Source organism: Syngnathus typhle, linkage group LG13 (genome assembly GCF_033458585.1).
Source record: "Syngnathus typhle isolate RoL2023-S1 ecotype Sweden linkage group LG13, RoL_Styp_1.0, whole genome shotgun sequence".
NCBI classification, from domain to species: Eukaryota; Metazoa; Chordata; class Actinopteri; order Syngnathiformes; family Syngnathidae; genus Syngnathus; species Syngnathus typhle.
The window spans coordinates 9401837-9423182 of record NC_083750.1 but is presented as its reverse complement, the minus strand read 5'-3'; the positions used below and the strand labels follow the sequence as shown (position 1 = coordinate 9423182).

Genomic DNA, 21346 nt, shown 5'->3' with positions numbered 1-21346 from the left:
TCTTCTTTGTTACTTCCGATTTTGTTTCTTGTTTGTTCACTTGCGGTATTACGCCAAAAGTGCATTTTGGTGGCACATTTTGATTCCCGTGCCTCAAACAATGCCAGGTTGACTTGCCGCCTCATTTTGTGCGGACGCCATTAACACGACAAGAAAGAAGGAAGAAAGGTGCCTTTTAGTAGGCCGTGTGAAAGAGGCACACGAGACGAGTAAGTGGCAAATACGGCGCCACCTGCGGGAGCTCTCCTTTTGCTCCCACCGTTATCGGCTCACGTTTGCTCGGGCGACCCGCCCCCCCCGAGACGTCGCCCTTTTATTCCGCTGTGAAAGACACAAGAAAGTGTCTGGACAAAAGCTCCAACGTGATACTTTTGCAACTTGTGTTCTCTGTGTGGGTTCTGTAAAAGGCGCACTTAGAGAAAATGAGCAAATCTTTTGTGCAGATGATGAGGATGCTTGGTGGCACAGCGCCAATGGCCTCTTGACAATCTTGATACTTAATTGCTTCTCGTCTTGTGAAACACCCAAAAGAGAATGAAGAGGAAAATCCAAGATAAACTTTTTGGGGTGGGGTCAATCATCTTGTTGAGTCTCAGAGCCACCGCCAGCATCCTGTAAAGGCGCATTCTTCATGAGTGGAGCTTTCGAAAGAAACTCAACTTTTGACAAAGACACCCTCGCAATTCTTGACTTTCACTTAGGTGGCCGATGACTGCCACGAAAGTTGAGTCGCCTCTTGTGGTGGGCCGTTCGTCCGTTGCCATGGCAACAAAGAGAGGCCTCTGTTTTCTTCTTTTGATTTTCCCACACCAAAACATAAGCAAACCCAAATGGAAATCCACACAAAAGCCCCCCCCCCCCACGCACCAGAAGTTCCAACCTGTGTTTTGTGTGACCGATCGCCAAATCAACTTTTGACCAGCCACCACATGCAAGCTGGCCGCTTTAGAGTGCCTCGTCGTAGCGGTGTGGGAAGAGCCGGAGAGATCTTCTCCAGCCAAGGGAGGCTTTGAGCGCTTCTGGAATGAGAGAAAGACTGGGAATGGCGAGTGCTGGCAGGTAAGTAATCATTCAACGTCTTCCTTCCGACATCTGGTATGTAAGCTCCGCCCATCAACACTCACCCAAGAGACTCACAGCACCACAAGGTTTTTTATGTTTTTCTTTTTGAGGGGAGCGGCTTCTGTTCCGTGTCATTAATCAAGCCGCCAAGGCAGTTATATTTGCCGGCAGATTAATTGCTTTCGATAAATGATTGGCGGTTGCACGGCCTTAGATCATTGATTGACAACGACACGAATCACCCGCGCGGATGCCGACCGGGTTTTCACGGTGTGTGAACGTTTGACGTGGAGCGAGCGCCTTCCAAATATTCTAATTACGGTTCCAAAGCACCATCTGTGCACCCGCACCATCGCTTCATTACACAACCGACAAACTGACTGACATCATCTCGCCGTCCATGTGTCAGGAGTAAAAAAAAAAACATCTCAGGGCCAAACCGTCACTCAAGTTTAGATGCCGGACACGTGTCAGTCCAACATCATTACCTGAGCGGACGGCGAGAGCGGGCTGTGCCCAAGCCATTTTGTTTGAATATTTTAGCAGCAGGATGGCTTCTGCGTCTGGTTGCTCTGTGCTGCTCTCCAAAGTAAAAAGACATTCTTTCCTCGCCTCTTCACAAATTTGCATTTGTCTGCCACGCCAAATGTCGACAACGGTTGGCCGTTCCGGCTGCAAAGTTTCCACAAAGAAACACATTTTGTGTGAATCTCAAATTGGCATTTGTTAAAGTCACAGACGAGACGGATTACTTGGGATTCGTACAGAAAATGGACATACAGGATTTTCATAGGATGCTTCCCATTTTTTCCCTGTAAAAAAATCTAATTGAGAAGACCAAAAACAGGTCTTAGAAGTTTCAGTTTAATATGGGATGAATGTTCTTTTGTAAATGATTTGTATATGTAGCTGTAAAATGTTCATTTTTTGCTCGTGTGATTTGATCTTTTGGCATCAGCATTGTGATTGCCTCGAACGCTTAGAATCCTCCTTGATGGATTCTTTAATGGCAGACGCGTTGGCGTTAAAAGCAAATAAATAACATTTGCGGCGTGCTTCACATTTCAATGGCGGCCGGTGTCAACATTTACAATCTCCCCGCCTGCGACGATAACGCATTTGCAGGTATCTGCCCGCCGCCCACTCACATAAGCACAATGAAAACCGGTTTCATTCCACCCGCCTATTTCCCCTGTGCGCGCTCGGCCGCCGAAATCCCTCAAATCAACATCCTGATGAGTTCTTCCGACACACACGAGAGCGAAAAACCCTCCTTCGTCCGGATATCACAGTTCAAATAACCACGTGCGTGATTTGGCCGCGAGCTCCAACTGGAACAAATTGTCCGTTCCATTGCTCTACTTGAATTAAAGCCCAAAACGTGGAGCTCTTTTTCTTTCACATCCCTGTCCTGAAAAAGGTCATAATTGCGATCCCGGTGTACGGTTGCGGCTTATTACTGCTCCTCCGTATTGATTTGTTGGCGCTCCGGAGAGCTGAGTGAGTGTTATTGCTCAGGCCGCAAATGACACCAAAAAGCTGTTGCGAGAGCCCAAGTCAGCTTGGAAGCGATCAATGACGTCGCCCCCGATTGGTTTCAAGTTAAAATCCATTTTACTGTGAAAAGATCAAGTAATGGGGCCCTGGGAGACATGGACACTTTTTCCACCCGCGGATCCCATCAAGTGGCCGCGCTCTGGAGACTTCACTTTTTGTTTTCGGGTCAATCCGACCGCAAGGTTCAAACTCGACAAATATTTAAGATTGAGTTTTGAGTGTTTAAATGGGTCACTTTGACCCACACCATAACCGGATAGCTACTGTCGCTCATTTGTATACCTGAATATTTTTTTTAGACCCTCAAATTTGTGATTTCCAAATAGTGTTAATATTGCAATATCTTTCTTTCTTAGCTCAAAATTGGCCAATGGGGGCAGGTATCTCATCTGATGAGGGAAAAAAGCGAGGGCTGTTTATAAGCAAAAAAAAAATGCGATTGATGATGAATAAACATGCGCGGGCGGCTCGTTAAATTACAGCACTGTGTCATTAATAACCGCCGATAATGGTCTTGGGTTTCGGGATTCTCTGGACTCTATTACAACAGCTTCTCATTTCCTGTCCCACACAGTCAAATCACCTTTCTTTTGTGCCATATTCCTCCTCGCTTCCAATAATACTCTTGAAAAAGTGCAGCGGCCATTCCGAGTGAATAAGTCATGAACGTTAACAAGCAGCCGTGGAAATTGCAATAAACCCCTAAACCTTTTTTTTTTTTCCAACGGAATCATTTCAAGGTCCACGCGCCTTGTTAATTTGCCGCCGTCGTGTTTTTTTGCTCGGCTGACTGCGATGACGCGGAAGTAATTGCTGGCGTATGCACTTTATAACAACGCCGAATGAAATTAGCTCTTGCAAAACCTCCATTAAATGAAAAAAAGGAGTAAATTGTCTCACAGTAATTCCGTGGTAAGCTGATGGTGAGATTCAAAAATTGTGACAAGATGACTTGTCTGGGGGGCATGAGGTGATGGAGAATTCCATCCTAGGAATATTACAAAGGGCTGCAAAGTTCCAGAGGAAATTACTGAAACTTTCAAAAGATGTACTTTCTCACTTTAGCTGGTTTCAATCGTTCTGCTGATGAGGGAAAACTTTTATGACTTTTTTTTTTTTTTACCCAGCAGCTTAGAATGAGTAAATGGCCCAGAAAATGTTTAGCTTCTTGTTAAACGCTCGTGCATGAGACACATGCAGAAAATGATGAACAGGCAGAGTTGATCTTGTAAATGATGCCAGCAGCTGCTTGGTGAGCTTTTAAAATCAGGGAAACAATGGCAATTTATCATCATCTTTTTTTTTTTTTTACTAGCCCGGTGTATTAGCTTCATTTGCAGAGTGGACATTTTCAGCAAATTAAGCAATCCTGGAAACGGATTGTTTGAGGCCTTAGTTAATGTTAGATTGTAAACAAAACAACTGTATTGGCTTTTGTTTTTTATATGTTTTGTTTTTAAATGTTTGTTTTACTACTGTGGAGTTTTTTAGGAACTGGCCATTGATATCATTATAGGGTCTGGTTAATAATCAAATAATTGAATATGAAGCAAAATGTTTCGCAATCTACTGTTTTATTAGATATTACAAGATACCAGCTGTACTATTTATAGCGCTCTATCATTTTTCCAGATTTTTTTCTTATTCTTGTTTGCTTATATTATCATAATTGGCATGTTTGCTCCATATAAACTAGGATTATTATTTTATAGTACATTATAGCATGCTGTGTTGATGAGAGGCGAGAGCCATGCAGCGGAAGTCAGAAAAGCGCATGCGTGATGACGTGATCTGCTCTACAGGAAGTAAATAAAGCGCCTTCCCGCGCAGTCGCACGCTTTGAAAACGAGCCGTAAAATGGATGAGCTTTATTTAGATAACATCGACGAGTATGTCAACGACCAGGACAAAATCGTAAGATTGATTTTGTGTAACTTTCACGTTCCCAGTTAGCATCGTCGCAACGTTTCAACCACGTAAGCGTCGGCGTAGCTGCCAGTGCTGAATGTCCATCGACTAAACTGCCATATAAATGCTAATGTCGATAAAATGGCGTTAATGTGGCAACAAAATCCCCATGTTTAACTACATATTGGTTAACAGGCAATTTAGATTAATTCGGCTTCCGTTTCAGTCCAGAAAAGGTGCTGAAACTATGGAAAAAGACACTAAATGGGGATCCATTGAAAGTACAGCTCCGCAGAATATTGTTTGAATGTCACATATGGCCCGATATTCAACGTCACATTGTTTGAAATTCTCTTTTAGACTCCTTCGGGGTTGATTGTACGCGCTGGTTTGCAAGCTAGAACTTTGAATTTGACAAACTAGGCTCAAAATGTATAAAGTTTTAGTTTTGAATCTTCTCTTAACGTCAATAATACTCTTAATATTTCCATGTTGGTTATTGTTTAATAACAGTTGTTTGTCTAACCTTGAACAGGTTACATATAAATGGCTGAGTCTCGCTCTTGGAGTGCACGTCAACACAGCTAAACAGTGAGCCCCCCACCCCCTCTTTAACTTAATAGAAACAAAAATGCAATATTTACTTATATTTTATTTTCATTTTCCCAGAATGCTCTACCACTACTTGGACCACAAAAGGAAGGAGAGCTCGGCTCGGCTCCACGCAACGTACTTGGTGTCGGGAAAGTTTGTAGACAATGGTCACACGGTGCGCAAAAACAACTCATCTCCTACTTGTACTATTTCTGATCATTTATTCAAGTATTTCCTCTTTACCAGAGTCACAAGGTGTCCGTGGTGCGCGAGGAACAGCTGGAAGGTGTGTCATTTCACCCACATTTCAAGAGTCTTGGAGATGAAAATGTGCATTTGTTGCTTTTTTTTGTTTTGGTTTTTGCAGACTTCAAGTCCAAGATGGGTTTGATCGTGAGCGAGCATGTTTACAGTGTCCAGAAAGCTCTGCTGAGGGACAGTGGGCCGCTCTACGCTGTCGATTACGACGCTGTCAAAGACAACCTGCTCAGCTGCGGCAAGTACGTTGGGCTCACTTGATGATTTTTACCCTTTTAACTCTAAAACTATGTACACGTGTCCCTAGTTCCTGGTTTTCACCTGCATGTGTGATGTGTGAGAGTTTGCATTCTGCTTGTTCACAGGCATAGCGCCATCCGATGCTCCGACGCCGTTCCCGTGTCCCCGGTCGAAAGAAAAACGCGGCAAGCTCCGCCCACTCCTGTTCCAGAGCCCCAACAGGGCAAGAAGCCCACCGCAAACGGCGATGTTGCGTCTTCAAAAGCCAAGCCGGCTAAGGGCATCATGGGAATGTTCGCTAGCAAAGCTGCAGCGGCTGAGAGCCAAAACGGCGGCAAAGAGGTGAAGTCAGAGCCTCGGGAAGCTGCCGCTGAGGTTTGTCCCGTTTTTGTGCGATGTAGCATGTGGGATGGAATCTGCATGCAAATGTAAAGCAATTTGAAAGAAAATGAGAAATTTGTTAAATATGTTCGCTTTTTCTAGGTGAATGTCTTCAAAGGTAAAGCATTGACAAAGTCCAATCACACGCTGAACTTCTTTGGAAATCAAAGCACGAGTAAGAGAAAATGAATTCTATTTAAACAAAGAAGCTCAAATTTAGAAGAATCTGTCACCTAAACTGTTGTGAAATATTTGCAAAAGGCAAAATAAATGCTCCTGATTTCAGAGAACCAAGAGAAACCTGTGAAGAAGGAGGAAGAAGAGACAGTGGAGTCTTCGTCGGCAGAACTGCAACAGCTGAAAAAAGAGCCAGAACAAAAGGTCACAACAGAACCGCCAAAGCACAACAAGAAAAATTCAAGGAGGTTTGTGACAGGACAATTCATTAAGTACACCATCTACATGAGATCCGGTGTAAAAATGTTGCTGGATCGCGTTCACTGCCAACGGCATTTATTCTTTTATTCTCTCAGCATATTGACCCCCCCCTTGTTTTCCTGAAGTAAAACCAAACGCCTGCAAAGTTCTGACAGTGAGGAGGAGAAGATGGAGAAAAAGAAACGACGCCGGATCAAGAAGCCTGTGCCTGACAGCAGTGAAGACGAAGACGGTAAAAAGCGTCTTACCGTGGAAATTGCTGCACTGCCCGCCCTGACAAAATCTAGCAATTTTGAAAAATTCAATAAATATTGCAGTATTAATGAGAATTGTCTGCAGTTATTCCAGATTCACCGCCACAAACAGCTGTTAGAGAAGTGGCGCCGCTGGACGTGCCAGCTAAAGAACCTGCTTCACATGTAATTGCGATGACCACTTTCATGCCTCACTTGTAATTATTCTAATAAAGAAGAAACCTTTTTTTTTCATTACAGCCGGGACTCTGCGAGACGACGAAAATACGCAAGCGCAGACGTGTCCTTAAGTCTCGAACCTTTGTGGACGAAGAAGGCTGCATCGGTAAGCAAATTACAAATGTCGACTTTCCCTCGTTTGCGGTTCTGATTCTTGTCCGGTTGCAGTGACGGAGAAAGGCTTCGAGAGTGAGTCGTACTCAGAAGACGACAGCGCCGTCAAGCAAGCGGAGACTAAAATACAGGTCAAAGCCAAAACCTCGACGAGCAAAGAGAAGAAAAGTCAGAAGAAAAGCACAGAGAACAAAGCCACCAAACAAGCTTCTATTATGGGATTTTTCCAAAAGAAGTGATGGACACACACACGTACACTTACACACTGTTCAGAAAGTTCTGGTGCTATCATACAGAAGTGATGAAACTCAATAAACATTCAATAGATATGTTTGTGTTGATGGTCAGATTTAATTTTACCGTGATGCAAAATCTGATTTACAGTGTGTGGAAACGTCTCACGTCACGAGTCTATTTTGCTACCATGCTTGCATTGATGAGAATGGCTGTGCAGTATTTGCAGGTTGAGAGCTGACACATGGAGCAGCTTTTGACACACCCTTGAGGCCAGATCGCAAACGAGTCTGGTAGAACTGGTCTTTCCCAAAAGGAAAATGATCTCTTAGGGAGTGGTGCGGAGAAAAAAAAAGAATTCATAGAGTCCTCCCTCGTTCGCTCTGTCGCCTGCTGAATTTTTTGGCTGTGGCTCCTCAAACAACTGAGTCACAGCACATGGAAAAGTTGCTCTTTTGCTCCTAACAATAGCACCAGTACCCCTGCTATTTCACTTTGCTTCTTGAAACGTTTTCAAAATGAACCTATGTTCAGTTGCTCGCTCACATCTTAATCTTTCTTTCTGCTTTTACGAACGAGGCCTAATTTTATATATAATTATTTGAGTTTGTTCATATTTCTTGTATGTACTTCATTATACTTCAACCTAATGTTACTGTATTTTTTAAATTAGTTTGGATTTTCTGTACAATGTAATTTTTTAAAATTTAATACAAGATCTAAACTCATATTTTATACTTTACTGTATTTCTTTTAACGGAGTGACCATTTTTCAATGTAATTTATGTCATCATTCAGGAGGAATGACGTCATGGCAATCCACCGCGGGGGCGGGGACGAGGTGGTGGCCAGGCAGCCAGCAGCCAGTACTCATCCACCGGTGTCATGGCTTCCTAGCAGTCGGAGGGGACTGAATGAGAGCAAAAACAAGCCCGCTTGTCTCCAAGGTCCCGACGCGTTATCACCCTTTTCCGACTGAACCGAGGAGCGGGGGCTCGCTCCGCCTCGCCTTCCCCCCAGGACATAGTCTTTCCAAATAATTTCTGCTGAATCGGAGCCTTCTATCCCCGCCGACGTTTCAAGGCTAGCACCGCGGTGGTGGAAGATGGCCGACCCGGCGGAGTGCACCATCAAAGTGATGTGCCGTTTTAGGCCTCTCAACAGCTCCGAGGTGACCAGAGGAGACCGATACATTCCCAAGTTCCAAGGGGAAGACACCGTTATTATCGCGGTGAGTCCAACGACAACCGAGGCGATGTTTGTTGTCGCTATTAACCGGGGCCCCCGGGCTCAAGTCCGATACGCCATTTTAATTGTCTTGTAACGTTACGGGAAGTTAGCGCCCTTAGCTTGTTAGCTCGAAGGCTTGAGTCGCCCAGGAAGAGGCAACCGGCGCCCGGTGAGCTGTCACCGGGATTCGACATTTACAATCCGGTATACAGTCCATATTTTGGGTATGGCGTCACCCTAAATGACAGCCCGCTTGTCTTGTTAGCCCCAGCCCCGGCTAGCCAGCTGTCAATCAACAAAGCCTCCCAACACTGTGCCAGTTAGCCACATTAGCCGCGTTAGCGCACAGTACAAAAAGAACCTTTACTTACGCACAGTAAACATTACAAAAGGGGACTAATGCTAATTGCTAAGCCATTTGGAGTGGCCAGGGACCGATCTCTGATTTGATAGTGGCCAACAGTTGTCTACTAGCCGGCCTTTGGGCTAAGCTTGACCGACCTTAACAGTTATTTAATGAAAATCACAAGTAGCATTTAGCTGCTCCAGTTACTTCACTCAACAACCGAGACGCTTGGTGACATGAATGTGTTTGTATTTATGTTTAAATAAAAGAAGAACATGCGATAATAGTGATCTAAAATGCTCAATGACGTCTGTGGAATTGTCTCCTTTTTAACGCAGGTCATCTGTCATGTGACGCTGAATCCTATCGATCGATACCTGGCAATCGAACGCACCTTTGGCGGGTTCTGCCACATTATTCACTCCTGAAAACAGTCCAAGTGAAATATGCTAATTCCATGATTTGTGGCACTTTTCAGGCTTATAGCTTACAATATTGTGGAATCATGAAAGGCTGCTAATGATAAACATGAACCCTCCCCAGTCACGTGACACTAATCATACCACCTAACACAAATGTCACAAAAGGTCAAGTACCGATGGGGTCATTGGTTTACTCACAAATTTCCTTGGTGGGAAAAGTTCTATTCAGGCTATTTTAGTTTTAATACAGCAGTAAAGTAAAATTGGATCATTTCCCACGGCATACGTGATTATCTCTCATGACACCCCCAAACTCCATAACAGCTTCCGTACAAATAAATGGTGGACAGATGATTTGATATCAGAAATGAAAGGACGCTGGTGTATGAAAAACATACCATTAGGTGCTTTCCTATTAGCCATTTTATTGCATTGTGCACTCAGCGATACTTTGCGTACTGTGCGTAATAAAAAAAGAAAAGAATACTAACTTCTCACTATAGCAAATTTCAGCCTTTGGTGCTGTATCTCTTGGATTAGACTTCTGGCCTGGCCTCCATTGCTGCTTTAAGTGTTGTCTCTGTGCGCTTGCCACACTGGAAGGCTGGATAACGAACGCTAAAGTCTACTGCAGCACGTTCATTCAGCTTTTCCATCAAGCTTCCTACATTGTTTCAATCTCAATGTTTGGCATTTGCTCAGCCTATAAAATGGTGGCTAAGCATTCAGCGGCTTGGCTGCCGCTCTTGTGGACTTTGGTTCTTGCCAGTTGTCCGCCTTCCGTTTGAATACTTTGAAATTACGCGAATGAAATGAAAGCCTCACTAGAATGAAAATGTCATTTGGAGAGAAAGGCGAAGATGGACGACTTGAGTCTACTGCAGGAGGAAAGAAAGTGGGAAATTATTTGGGTGGGTGCGGCGTGCAGGTGAGACTATTGTAAGGAGCTGCGCTATCGTGTTGTGTTCTGCCTAGCAACAAAGTCCAGCGAGATTTCTTCCCATTGTGCAACGTGAACACTATCACCAGCAAAGCCATCAGGAAATCCTTTCGCACGAGCCTCCGCCTCCTCCTTGTCACTGTAATTATATTTTCACGTTGAGCGCATAATCCCAAATGTAGATGATAAAGCCAATGGTCTCGTCGACAATGAGGAGTTGACAGAACGGCTTTTGCGCTGTTGTTTACCTCCGACGTCTGCCCCGGCCGATAGCGGCCCGGCGCGCTGGCAGCCGTCGGGTTTACGTGCAAGCAAGTAAATGATCAGCCCATTAAGATGACAAGCGGCGCTTGACACGCAAGCGCCTGTTTACCTGAGATTATTTGAGACGTGGTGACAATGTTTCTCTCCTACTCGGTCACGTCTAAAGCAATTGTTGGAACACGATTTCAAATCATTGTACTGATGTTTCACGGCCACGCAGGAATAACGCAAAGGCTAATGTAATGTGCATCAGTCCAATTTGGTTTCTGCACTCAGCGCTGACATTCCATCATCATAGGCCAGTGATTTACATACGGATGGATGACACTACATATTACCGTTTGTTTCATATTGAACATGCTCATCCGCTCTTCACGTCATGCTGTACACGCAGACCGGATTTTCTTTGAGCATGATGTCAGTTGGAACTCCACCCAGCTGAGTGGACTTAATGACTCAACGTGAAGTTAAAACCTCCAGAGACGTTCGGCTTCTGGCTCGTTGATTGGAAATGACGTTTACCCCGTATGATTATCATGCACTTGATTGTGGTTGGAAGACTGCATGCTTTTTACCTAAATTGCCGATGCCAACATCGACTGGCAGATTGAGGAGCTCAAAAGACAGACTTTGCTTTCGCAAGCCAAGTCACTTTCAATTCTAAAAGCCCGAAAACTTCTCTTGCTCGGCAGTTGCGGTCTATTTTCTCGCTGCGTGCAGGTTTTTACAGATAATAATACATTTGGTTTTGGGATGCACTTTGCACTTGAAGGCAGTTCTCATTCCCTCCTATTTGTCTTCCAGAGCAAACCATACATGTTTGACCGAGTCTTTCAGTCCAGCACGACACAGGAGCAAGTGTACAATGCCTGCGCTCAGAAGATTGTCAAAGGTAAGGCGCTAATAATCCAAAAAGTAGGTCAAAATAAGACTCTTATCATGTCGTCTCGTAGATGTTCTTGAGGGATACAACGGGACCATTTTTGCCTACGGCCAGACGTCCTCCGGGAAAACGCACACCATGGAGGTGCGTGTAAAGACAAATGTGTAAATAGACGGAGTTGTTGTTTTTTTCTTTCTGAAATGACCTTGCGGTGTCTCTGATTCCTCAGGGGAACCTCCACGATACAGACGCCATGGGCATCATCCCCAGGATAGTGCAGGACATCTTCAACTACATCTACTCCATGGACGAGAACCTGGAGTTTCATATCAAAGTAAGTCGACAGACGAGCTGCTCGGATGCAGGCGCAAATCAGCTCAACGTTCATCATCTTCGTCTCTTTCCAGGTTTCCTATTTTGAAATTTACTTAGATAAGATCCGGGACCTGTTGGATGGTAAGTGGGCCAGATTTCCTTAATTATCTTTTTCATGCGGTTGCAAAGCGAAGCTCACACTTAAAGTAAAGGGCACAGTTGGATGTTTGCAACTTAGAAAAATGAAATGACAAAGCTCATTTAGTCGTGCACTTGTTATATTTTTTGTATATGTTTTTGAGTCGCTCTTGTTTGTTCCCAGTGTCAAAGACCAATTTGTCAGTGCATGAAGACAAAAACCGAGTACCCTATGTGAAGGTAAAACACAGCACACAAGTTTCTAAAATCGGCCCGAGTCTGCGACCAAACAACCCATGCTCTTGTGTCCCCAGGGCTGCACCGAACGCTTTGTCTGCAGTCCGGATGAGGTCATGGACACCATCGACGAAGGCAAATCCAACAGACACGTAGCAGTCACAAGTAAGACAAACCCATCCTCGACCCGCCCGTTGAGGTGCTGAGGCGCTGAGCCAGACGTCTCTGCTCTTTAGACATGAACGAGCACAGCTCCAGGAGTCACAGCATCTTCCTGATCAACGTCAAGCAGGAGAACACCCAGACGGAGCAGAAGCTGAGCGGGAAACTCTACCTGGTGGATCTGGCCGGTAGCGAAAAGGTGCTTGCAGAACTGAGTCTGGACTGACTCCCCTTTAGGGCTGCACGACATAGTTGCTGAAGACAGTGATATTGATATTATTCCTGATATTTAACATGTACCTTGATGACTTGAATGACTTTTTATATATTTAACCAGCGAAGTACTTTTTTTTTTTTCCTCCATGCGGCAAAATAAGCAAGCTAATTAATTGTAACGACCCCAGATAATGTTCAAATATTTGAATGGAGATTCACAATTTGGTCAATGTCCGACTGGACTGGTCCAATTCCGATTAAACAATTATTGCATGTCAATTATTGCATTGCCACGATGAGAATATTTTTTCCATATGCTGGCTGGCCAGCACATGGAAATTTGGCTACTGCCGATATTAGCGAATTTTCCTCATGCTAATCTCACATCAGGTCAGCAAAACGGGAGCGGAGGGAGCCGTGCTGGATGAAGCCAAGAACATCAATAAGTCGCTGTCTTCCCTCGGGAACGTCATCTCCGCTCTGGCTGAAGGGACGGTAAATACTGTGATTTCATTACCATTCGAAAGGATGCCACCACGTTTTTCTTAGACAATACAACACAATGCAATGTCGCGCATTTCACAACAGCGGGAGCTCGAACAAAGTCCTTGAGATATAACAACGGGACAACCACAAAAAGAGTGAAAGCAGTAAATTAGAACATGTCGACACGCATGAGCCAAGTGAAAATGCCACCCTCGGCTTTGCTTTTGTCCACCTTGGCAGTGTGGAGTCGGGATTCTGCTGCCCTTCACCTCTCCCTGACCCGTCCGCAGCCGTCCTGCTGCATAAGCAACTATGAAATAATTGGCAGAGTGCAAATATCCACTGCCCCCTGACAACACGTTAGCATTAAAAAAAAAAAAACTGCATTTAAGATGCTGCCTCTTTTATTCTGACATGAAACGTGTACACACAATAGGAAGCATTGAAATCACTACTCTGCAGTGGTTTTCACCAAATCTCCAAATTTTATATGACGATGGATAAAACCTGTTTGTCATACAAATACAAGCACAAGCAGAAGGTCACCAGATTACTTGTAATGCATAAAAAAAAACTAAACTAATGTGTGTTTTCACCAAGGCCTACATACCCTACCGAGACAGCAAGATGACGCGTATCCTTCAAGACTCGCTGGGCGGCAACTGTCGCACCACAATCGTCATCTGCTGCTCACCTTCCTCTTACAACGAGTGTGAAAGCAAATCAACCCTCATGTTCGGACAAAGGTAAGCAAGAACAAAATAAAAGTAAAAATTTGCTTTCAAATGGCTGCTTTGCAACCTCAAACGGCTTTTGTCGGTTTCTTCTTCACAGAGCAAAGACCATCAAGAACACGGTGACGGTGAACGTCGAGCTGACAGCGGAACAGTGGAAGCAGAAGTACGAGCGGGAGAAGGAGAAGAACAAGACCTTGAGGAACACTGTCACCTGGCTAGAGAACGAGCTCAATCGCTGGAGGAACGGTGAGTTGAACGGAGTTATTTTCTCGTCGGTTTGAGCGCAGATCTGTGTATTCACGCCAGCTTTTCCTTGTCCCAGGAGAGAGCGTGCCAGTGGAGGAGCAGTTCGACAAGGAGAAGGCCAACGCCGAGGTTTTGGCCCTCGACAACATCCTCAACGACAAGCCGGCGTCCACGCCCAACGTGCCCGGCGTGCGCCTCACCGACGTGGAGAAGGACAAGTGCGAGGCCGAGCTGTCCAAGCTCTATAAGCAGCTGGACGACAAGGTGAAAAAAAAAATATTCAAGTCTCTTAACTGTATTGCTGTTTTTTGTTATAATTTGAAACTTTCACTTTGTACTTATTTTTTCAAATCAAGCTTGAGAGTGCGCAATTATTTTACCAGATGACTATCGCACTTCATTACATGCTGTGTTTGTAGATATCAAGCCGGCGGGTCACGGCTTGGGGCACCCCACCTTGTGTCTATTGCGTTGAAAAGGAGCGCGTCGGATTGTTAACGAGAGTTAAGGGCAAAAGATTTGTGTAATTCCAGACTGGAAATACAAAACAAAACCACACATCTTTAACCTTACATAATTGAATTTTCACTTAAAAAAAAAAAAGCGCTCTAAGTGTAATATTTTCATTTGCATGGAAAGGAATGTAGTGACCACCTTCAATGGTGGGGCGGCGCCCTCTATGTTGTCATCAATGAAAATACAAATTTCTCGGCTGTCTCTCACCTTGGCCGCAGTGCGATGCCGCGCTGCGAATGCTAATGCGGCTGCACGCCTGCATCTCTGCAGGATGAAGAGATCAACCAGCAAAGTCAGCTGGCCGAGAAGCTCAAGCAGCAGATGCTGGACCAGGAGGAGGTGAGCCCTGTAGTCCACAAACAAATGTCCAAGCTGTGTGTGTGTTTTTTTTTCTTTCTCTTGCTCGCTGTCTCTCAGCGTGTGTAGTTTTTTTAAATTCAACTTTTTGTCCGGGCAGCTGCTGGTATCATCACGTCGCGACCATGAGAACCTCCAAGCCGAGCTCAACCGCCTGCAGGCCGAAAATGAGGCCTCCAAGGAGGAGGTGAAGGAGGTGCTGCAGGCTTTGGAGGAGCTAGCTGTCAACTACGATCAGAAGAGCCAGGAGGTGGAGGACAAGACCAAAGAGTTTGAGGTTATCAGCGAGGAGCTCAACCAGAAATCGGTGAGGGATACCTGAGAACTTGATTGTAGGCACATTTTCATGAAGAAGCAAATCATGTGGTTGTGAAATTTCACATTTAATGGCTGCGCTGAGCATTCCACAGACGCGCAAATATTTTTTAAAGTAAAATTTTAGCCATTTGTGTCTCCTTTAACGGAGGAGCCGTGGAGTTGTTACTGAAGTCTTCTTCTCCGCAGTCCATCCTGTCATCTTTGGACTCGGAGCTCCAGAAGGTGAAGGAGATGTCTAACCACCAGAAGAAGAGAGTGACGGAGATGATGTCATCACTTCTCAAAGATTTGGCTGAGATCGGCATCGCCGTGGGCAGCAATGACATTAAGGTGAAGAGAAGCAGAAGTGAAGCCTGTCCTGTCCTGTCCGTCCCTCTTTGCGGTTCTCCCCAGCCGCCCTTCTCATCGTATTCCCCATGTCTGTAGCAGCACGAAGGTGGCAGCGGCTTCATCGACGAGGAATTCACGGTGGCCCGTCTGTACATCAGCAAGATGAAGTCGGAAGTGAAGACCATGGTGAAGCGCTGCAAGCAGCTGGAGGGCACCCAGTCGGAGAGCAACAAGAAGATTGACGAGAACGAGAAAGAGCTGGCCGCTTGTCAGCTGCGCATCTCTCAGGTGAGCGCCGCCACCGACCCGGAGAGCCAACGGAGCGTTGTGAAATAACGAGCGGCCTTTCTCTCGTTTTGAAGCACGAGGCCAAGATCAAGTCCCTGACGGAGTACCTGCAGAACGTGGAGCACAAGAAGAGGCAGCTGGAGGAGAACGTAGACTCGCTCAACGAGGAACTGGTCAAACTCAGCGCACAGGGTGCAATTCCGATCCTCTTTAACAGTAGACTCAAAAAAAAAAAAAGCGTCAAAAATGACTTTTCCTTAAAATGACTTGCAATGAATGGAAGTTTTCTCTTTCTCAGTTTGTTTTAACAAATGTTGTTGCGTATGTTGTGGTTCCATGTCTGTGACAAGATCTTGTCGCACTTAGATAGCATTCTAACGTTTTCTTGAGAGCCATTCAGCATTTTTGCTGGATCTCAGTATAAGATAGTCATGTCTCTACAGAAAGGCAAAAATAGACCAATCTCGTCATACATCACCAATTATTTAAAAGTAATCGCAAATGTCAGTCGGATGTCGAGGAGATGCCAACCCTGCGGTTTTCTTGTCATGGTGACACGTCTGCCTTTGTGTTTTGCAGAGAAAGTCCACGCAATGGAAAAGGAGAACGAGATCCAGACCGCCAACGAAGTCAAGGTGCGTGACTCGGCTCTTGCCAATCACCTGCCTTCTCTCCAATTACCGTCCCGAAAAGTAGCATTTGTTGCATCGCAGGAAGCAGTGGAGAAGCAGATCCACTCTCACCGCGATGCTCACCAGAAACAGATCAGCAGCCTGAGGGACGAGCTGGACAGCAAGGAAAAGCTCATCACCGAGCTGCAGGAGTAAGACAGCACCACGCCATCTCCGACGCGCCTCTAGGAGAAGAGACGCGGCGCTTATTCGTACTGTCATATTTTCCAGCCTGAACCAGAAGATTATGCTGGAGCAGGAGAGGCTACGAGTGGAGCATGAAAAGCTCAAGTCCACCGATCAGGACAAGAGCCGCAAACTGCACGACCTCACGTAGGTTCCCACACAACTGACAAAAGACAACCAAAGAGAATGAACTTTGTTTTTCAGACTGGCTGTCTTTGAGCATTTTGACCGCACAATGCTGCTTTTTCGTAACAATATAAGCACCAAACGTAACAAAAGAAAAGGAGAAATGTGAGAAGCATGACCACTCTGCATGTCCATCCAGGGTGATGCAGGACAGGCGGGAGCAGGCCAGGCAGGACCTAAAGGGTCTGGAGGAGACAGTGGTGAGTTGGGAGTCAGAGCCCGTTTCAATTTTCTCAAAAGCGTCTGTCTATCTTGCCTTATGTTTTCTTTTCCTTCAAGGCAAAAGAGTTGCAGACTTTGCACAACCTGAGGAAGCTGTTTGTCCAGGACTTGGCCACACGCGTGAAAAAGGTGAGACAAATATGGGGATGGCAGCAGGATTTGGATGTAGGCTAAATAGTAGCCAGCTCATGCCATCTTTACATGCTGTTGCTAATTGTAACGCCAACGCTCTCTCCCGTTTGTGTGCAGAGTGCCGAGATGGACTCGGACGACACCGGGGGCAGCGCGGCCCAGAAGCAGAAAATATCCTTTCTTGAGAACAATCTTGAGCAGCTCACCAAGGTTCACAAACAGGTAGGACGCCTGAAATACGTCACGTCCGCCATTAGCTGTAGCGCCATCATCCAAATTTGTTTTTTGCCGCTAGCTGGTACGCGACAACGCAGATCTTCGCTGTGAGCTTCCGAAGCTGGAGAAGCGCCTTCGTGCTACAGCTGAGCGGGTCAAGGCGCTGGAGTCTGCACTGAAGGAGGCCAAGGAGAACGCCGCCCGTGACCGCAAGCGCTACCAGCAGGAGGTGGATCGCATCAAGGAGGCCGTCAGGGCCAAGAACATGGCCAGGCGGGGACACTCGGCACAGATCGGTCAGTGCGGGCAAAAGTTAATCTTTTCTATACTATAGCTAAGCAGAGAAATAACTTGTGTAACTCAAACATCGCCTTCAAAGTGTAGACTTGCGTTAGAATAATTAGTCAAAGTACTCAAGAAAATGTCCAAAGATATATTAATAGAATCAAAAATAAGCTTTGTCAGCAGAAGTGCCCCAAACTCTTAAAGTTTGCATCCTCTGAAAATATATTACAAACCAATTTACTCAAACTGCTAACAGAAAGCATAACAATAGCGTCGTTTTTGTTGTTGTGGTCTTCATCTTATTCTCCCACCACCGCAGCTAAACCTATCCGGCCCGGGCAGCAGCCGGTGGCGTCCCCCACCCACCCCAACATCAATCGCAGCGGGGGAGGTTTCTACCAGAACAGCCAGACGGTATCCATCAGGGGCGGCGGCTCGGCCCCTACCAAGACGGACAGAAAGTATGCCCACCCACGCCTCTTAAATTTGGTGACTGATGCTGCTATTGTCCATCTGCGCGTATTCATTGCTATCGTCTCTCTTTAGCTGAAGCGGGACAAGAAAGACGAAGGTCAGCCGACCCTCCGCACCCCCCTCGCACCCCCCTCGCACCTCCTGCTGGCATCGTCATTCCATTACAGCTTCCCAGCTGCCCAGGAGTGAGTGTGCGGATTATAAATATTTATAAAATATATACAAATATTCCTGGCTGTAAAGCTCCGACCCGCTTGCTTACCCGTCACCACAAAAACAAACAGACGACAGATTGAATTTACAACGCAAGCTACTAAAAAAAAAATGTTGAATAACAATATCCAATACAACCAGTCTCGAACAGCCGCAGCAGCCTTGGCCAGCAAAAACTGCACGTGACTTGAATGTGTAGCTTTCCTTTTTCTTTTCTCTTTTTTTGTTTGGCACATGTTTGTCAACGTGGTTGTCGCGTGAGTAGTTGTGCCCTGCAGACTCCCCTCCCCCCCTCCCCCACAAACTGAATGTAACACTAAAATAATAAAAGGCGAAAACAAAAAGGAGAGATCCTGCGGCCAGCCAGACGTAGCTTTGTAGGTGAAAAGCAACAACGCTGTACATTTCGTACGTTAGCAGCACACCGGTTTCTCCGCGATAATTTCTAAGGATGACATCAATATATAGATACTGTACTTATACATGGTGGGCCAAATGGGAGGTGGACATTTCAAAATGCTTTTATTAGATGGCAGTACATTGGCAGCATCTTTTCATTGGCAGCATCTTTTCCTTCCTGATAACCCTTCCACTGCTTAAACCAACTTTATTGCCTTTCATCCTTCCTTTCACTCTTATCGATGTTCCCTCCTTCCTCCCTTCTTTCCTGTCAGACTATCCACCCTTCCTCTCCTCTTCTTTCCCTTGCTCCCTTATCCCTCTGTCCCATCTTTTTTCCTCCCTACCTACTCTCGCTCTAACCCTAACCCTTTTCTCCCTGCCTCCTTTCATAGCATCAACATTTCTTTCACCTCCCTCCAGGAAGTGAGTTGAAATTGAGCGTCCACCTCCTTTTGTCGCGCCGCGTATATGAAATCCAGCTAGCGGCTCGACGCCCATCTTACTCTTTTTGTTGTGCGTCTTTTCCCTTGTACAAAGATTATTCAAATTTGTCAGCGCGCCACTCACTTGCTGTTCACATGGCCATGGAGGAGGAAAAAAAAAAAACGAAGTCAAGATGTGCAAGCGTGTACTGTAGATGTATTTAACTGGACACCTGTGGAGGCCAATTGTTTTTTGTGGTTAACTTAAAGCCGTATACTCGTCGCGTCACAAAGGAAAGGAAAAGAAACGGACGCCGATGATCCAGTCCAGGCATTTTAAGGCCTGCTAGGTTAACTCTGTAAAGCTACGTGTGTGTTTTTACCCAGCTCGATGACTATTTATAGCCACTGCGGCCATTTTGTGCGTCTTATGTGCTCCTTTGACTGCTTTGGATGCGTCCCATCGTCCACTTGCAGGGACGGCTGCTCACGCATCACTCGGCAAAATGCAGCATCCAAACCAAGTCATTGCGATGTTTTATTTAATTCAATAAAAAGGTGTAGGATTTTTTTTTTTAATCTTAACGTTGTTTTTGGGGGTTATGTTTCACCCCCCGCCCTTGACGCAGTGAATCCCCAGTACGTTGTTACAGAGGACTATTAAGATCACGCTTAAAGGAAAATGAGAAATGAAGTGCGCAGAAATTTGTGAGAATAAAGAGCTATTTAAAATCCATTTTGAGAAAAGGTATTTTTTCAAAAGAAAAAAAGGTTTTTCTCATTTAAATGTGAGATACGTACTCCAAATTAGTCATTCTTTGGGGAGTAGTCTTTTGCTCTGAGGGGGAAAAAAGTGTCATCGCTAGAAAAAAAATGGGGTTTTCCCCAAAAATGTCAGTTTTTTTCAAGAATAACAGTTGGATTGTTCTGCTGATAAATCACAAGGAAGTAATTATTTTGAGATTTTCTTTCAATATTTTTCTCTTAAAAACATCATTGAAATTAGGGGATAAATTAGATTTTTTTTTTTCATAAATCTTCATGATCAAGATTTCTTTCCTGTTTTTTTTTTTCTTTAAAATTGAAAATTCGACTGAAGAAAATCCTAAAGTATGAGTATCATAAAAAGACAAATGAAAAAAAACAAAGAAATTAGGCATTTCTTAATGCTGAGACTGAGACTTTGGCAAAAAATAACTTCTTAAAATGGGACGAATGCGGAAAAATGACTTGGAAAAAATACCATTATATATCGAAGTGTCACTGTACCTTGCTCATATTCCTTGTCGCCTATACTTGTGGGTTTTTTTTTGGGTGTGGCCCTAATACTCCTTCAGTGCGTTGTAATCACAGCATGAGGACGCCAACACCGCGTGCAAGTGCAATATATACTGTAAGATACACTGTACAACACACACATCCTCATGTAACATTTACCATACAAAAAAAAAACATGATCCATTTATTTAAAGATTAAAATATTTCAACATGGACTTTGGAAGCACTCCATCAGTTTTGGAGTCAAGTCGCACTTTAGGCTAGACTCTCGCGCCTCCTCCCTCTGTAATGAAGCAAGTAATTGAGCATGGACCTCCAAATGATTCTGCGGTCTTTCACCTCTCACCAAAAACTGGATATGAAATGGAAACTTAGATTGATGTGGCTCCCAATCAACTTCAATTGAAATTAAAGCTAAAACTGGAAAAAAAATCCACTTTTTTATTACTGTGTAATAGTTGGTTCATTTTTAAGGGTCGTTGTTGTTATGGGGGGTAAATCCATACGTGGACAAAAGGTACTGGATCATTCCCGGCTAATTGGGGCACAAAGTTGAGGTTCTGACATGGACGCAGACGAGCTCACCGTTTTTTTGTGTGTGTTTTTTTTGTTTGTTTTTGGATTGACTGCATGATGTAAATGTATGTGTGATTAAATAATTATCAGTCAACACATTCAGCTCTTGTCTCTGTGCCTCTTTGGACAATTCTACCCATTTGATTATTTTTTCTTGGTAATGTAGAATTTAAAATGTAGGTTTTAATATTTTTCTGTTTATTTTAATGTATTTTTTGCTCTTTTCTGTAATAATTGGTTAATGATGTCAAATTTGCAGTTTAGATTTTGTAATTTGAAACCTACAAATGTTTTTGAGTTCATTTCCCTTTTTATTTATACTGTACTTATTTATATTTCTGTTTTCTGGTAGTGTGTTAGTTTAAAATCTATGTTTAGAATATTAAAATACAG

General features: G+C 44.6%; 2 protein-coding genes across 4 annotated transcripts; both read left to right on the top strand.

Annotated features, from left to right (window-relative positions):
• Positions 1-4397: 4397 nt before the first annotated feature.
• Positions 4398-7354, top strand: pold3 (polymerase (DNA-directed), delta 3, accessory subunit). The gene is made up of 12 exons (XM_061294404.1): positions 4398-4533; positions 5063-5118; positions 5197-5296; positions 5368-5407; positions 5489-5621; positions 5745-5994; positions 6103-6175; positions 6287-6425; positions 6564-6670; positions 6778-6857; positions 6933-7017; positions 7080-7354. The coding sequence occupies exons 1-12, from the start codon at positions 4477-4479 to the stop codon at positions 7262-7264; spliced, it is 1305 nt and encodes a 434-aa protein (XP_061150388.1). The 5' UTR covers positions 4398-4476; the 3' UTR covers positions 7265-7354.
• A 731-nt stretch (positions 7355-8085) lies between these two features.
• On the top strand, positions 8086-21055 carry LOC133165039 (kinesin-1 heavy chain). 3 transcript variants are annotated; one of them, XM_061294388.1, is made up of 26 exons: positions 8088-8490; positions 11266-11353; positions 11415-11488; positions 11574-11678; positions 11752-11800; positions 11982-12037; positions 12112-12199; positions 12271-12395; positions 12803-12907; positions 13499-13644; positions 13733-13881; positions 13958-14145; positions 14668-14736; positions 14855-15061; positions 15259-15402; positions 15502-15690; positions 15765-15882; positions 16270-16325; positions 16404-16513; positions 16593-16694; positions 16873-16933; positions 17013-17084; positions 17205-17309; positions 17383-17599; positions 17908-18049; positions 18135-21055. In XM_061294388.1, the coding sequence occupies exons 1-26, from the start codon at positions 8365-8367 to the stop codon at positions 18136-18138; spliced, it is 2895 nt and encodes a 964-aa protein (XP_061150372.1). In that variant the 5' UTR covers positions 8088-8364; the 3' UTR covers positions 18139-21055. The 3 variants fall into 3 exon arrangements, with proteins under 3 accessions (XP_061150370.1, XP_061150372.1, XP_061150371.1); XM_061294387.1 differs by having other exon boundaries at positions 15499-15690; XM_061294386.1 differs by having other exon boundaries at positions 8086-8490; positions 16270-16513.
• Positions 21056-21346: the final 291 nt, after the last annotated feature.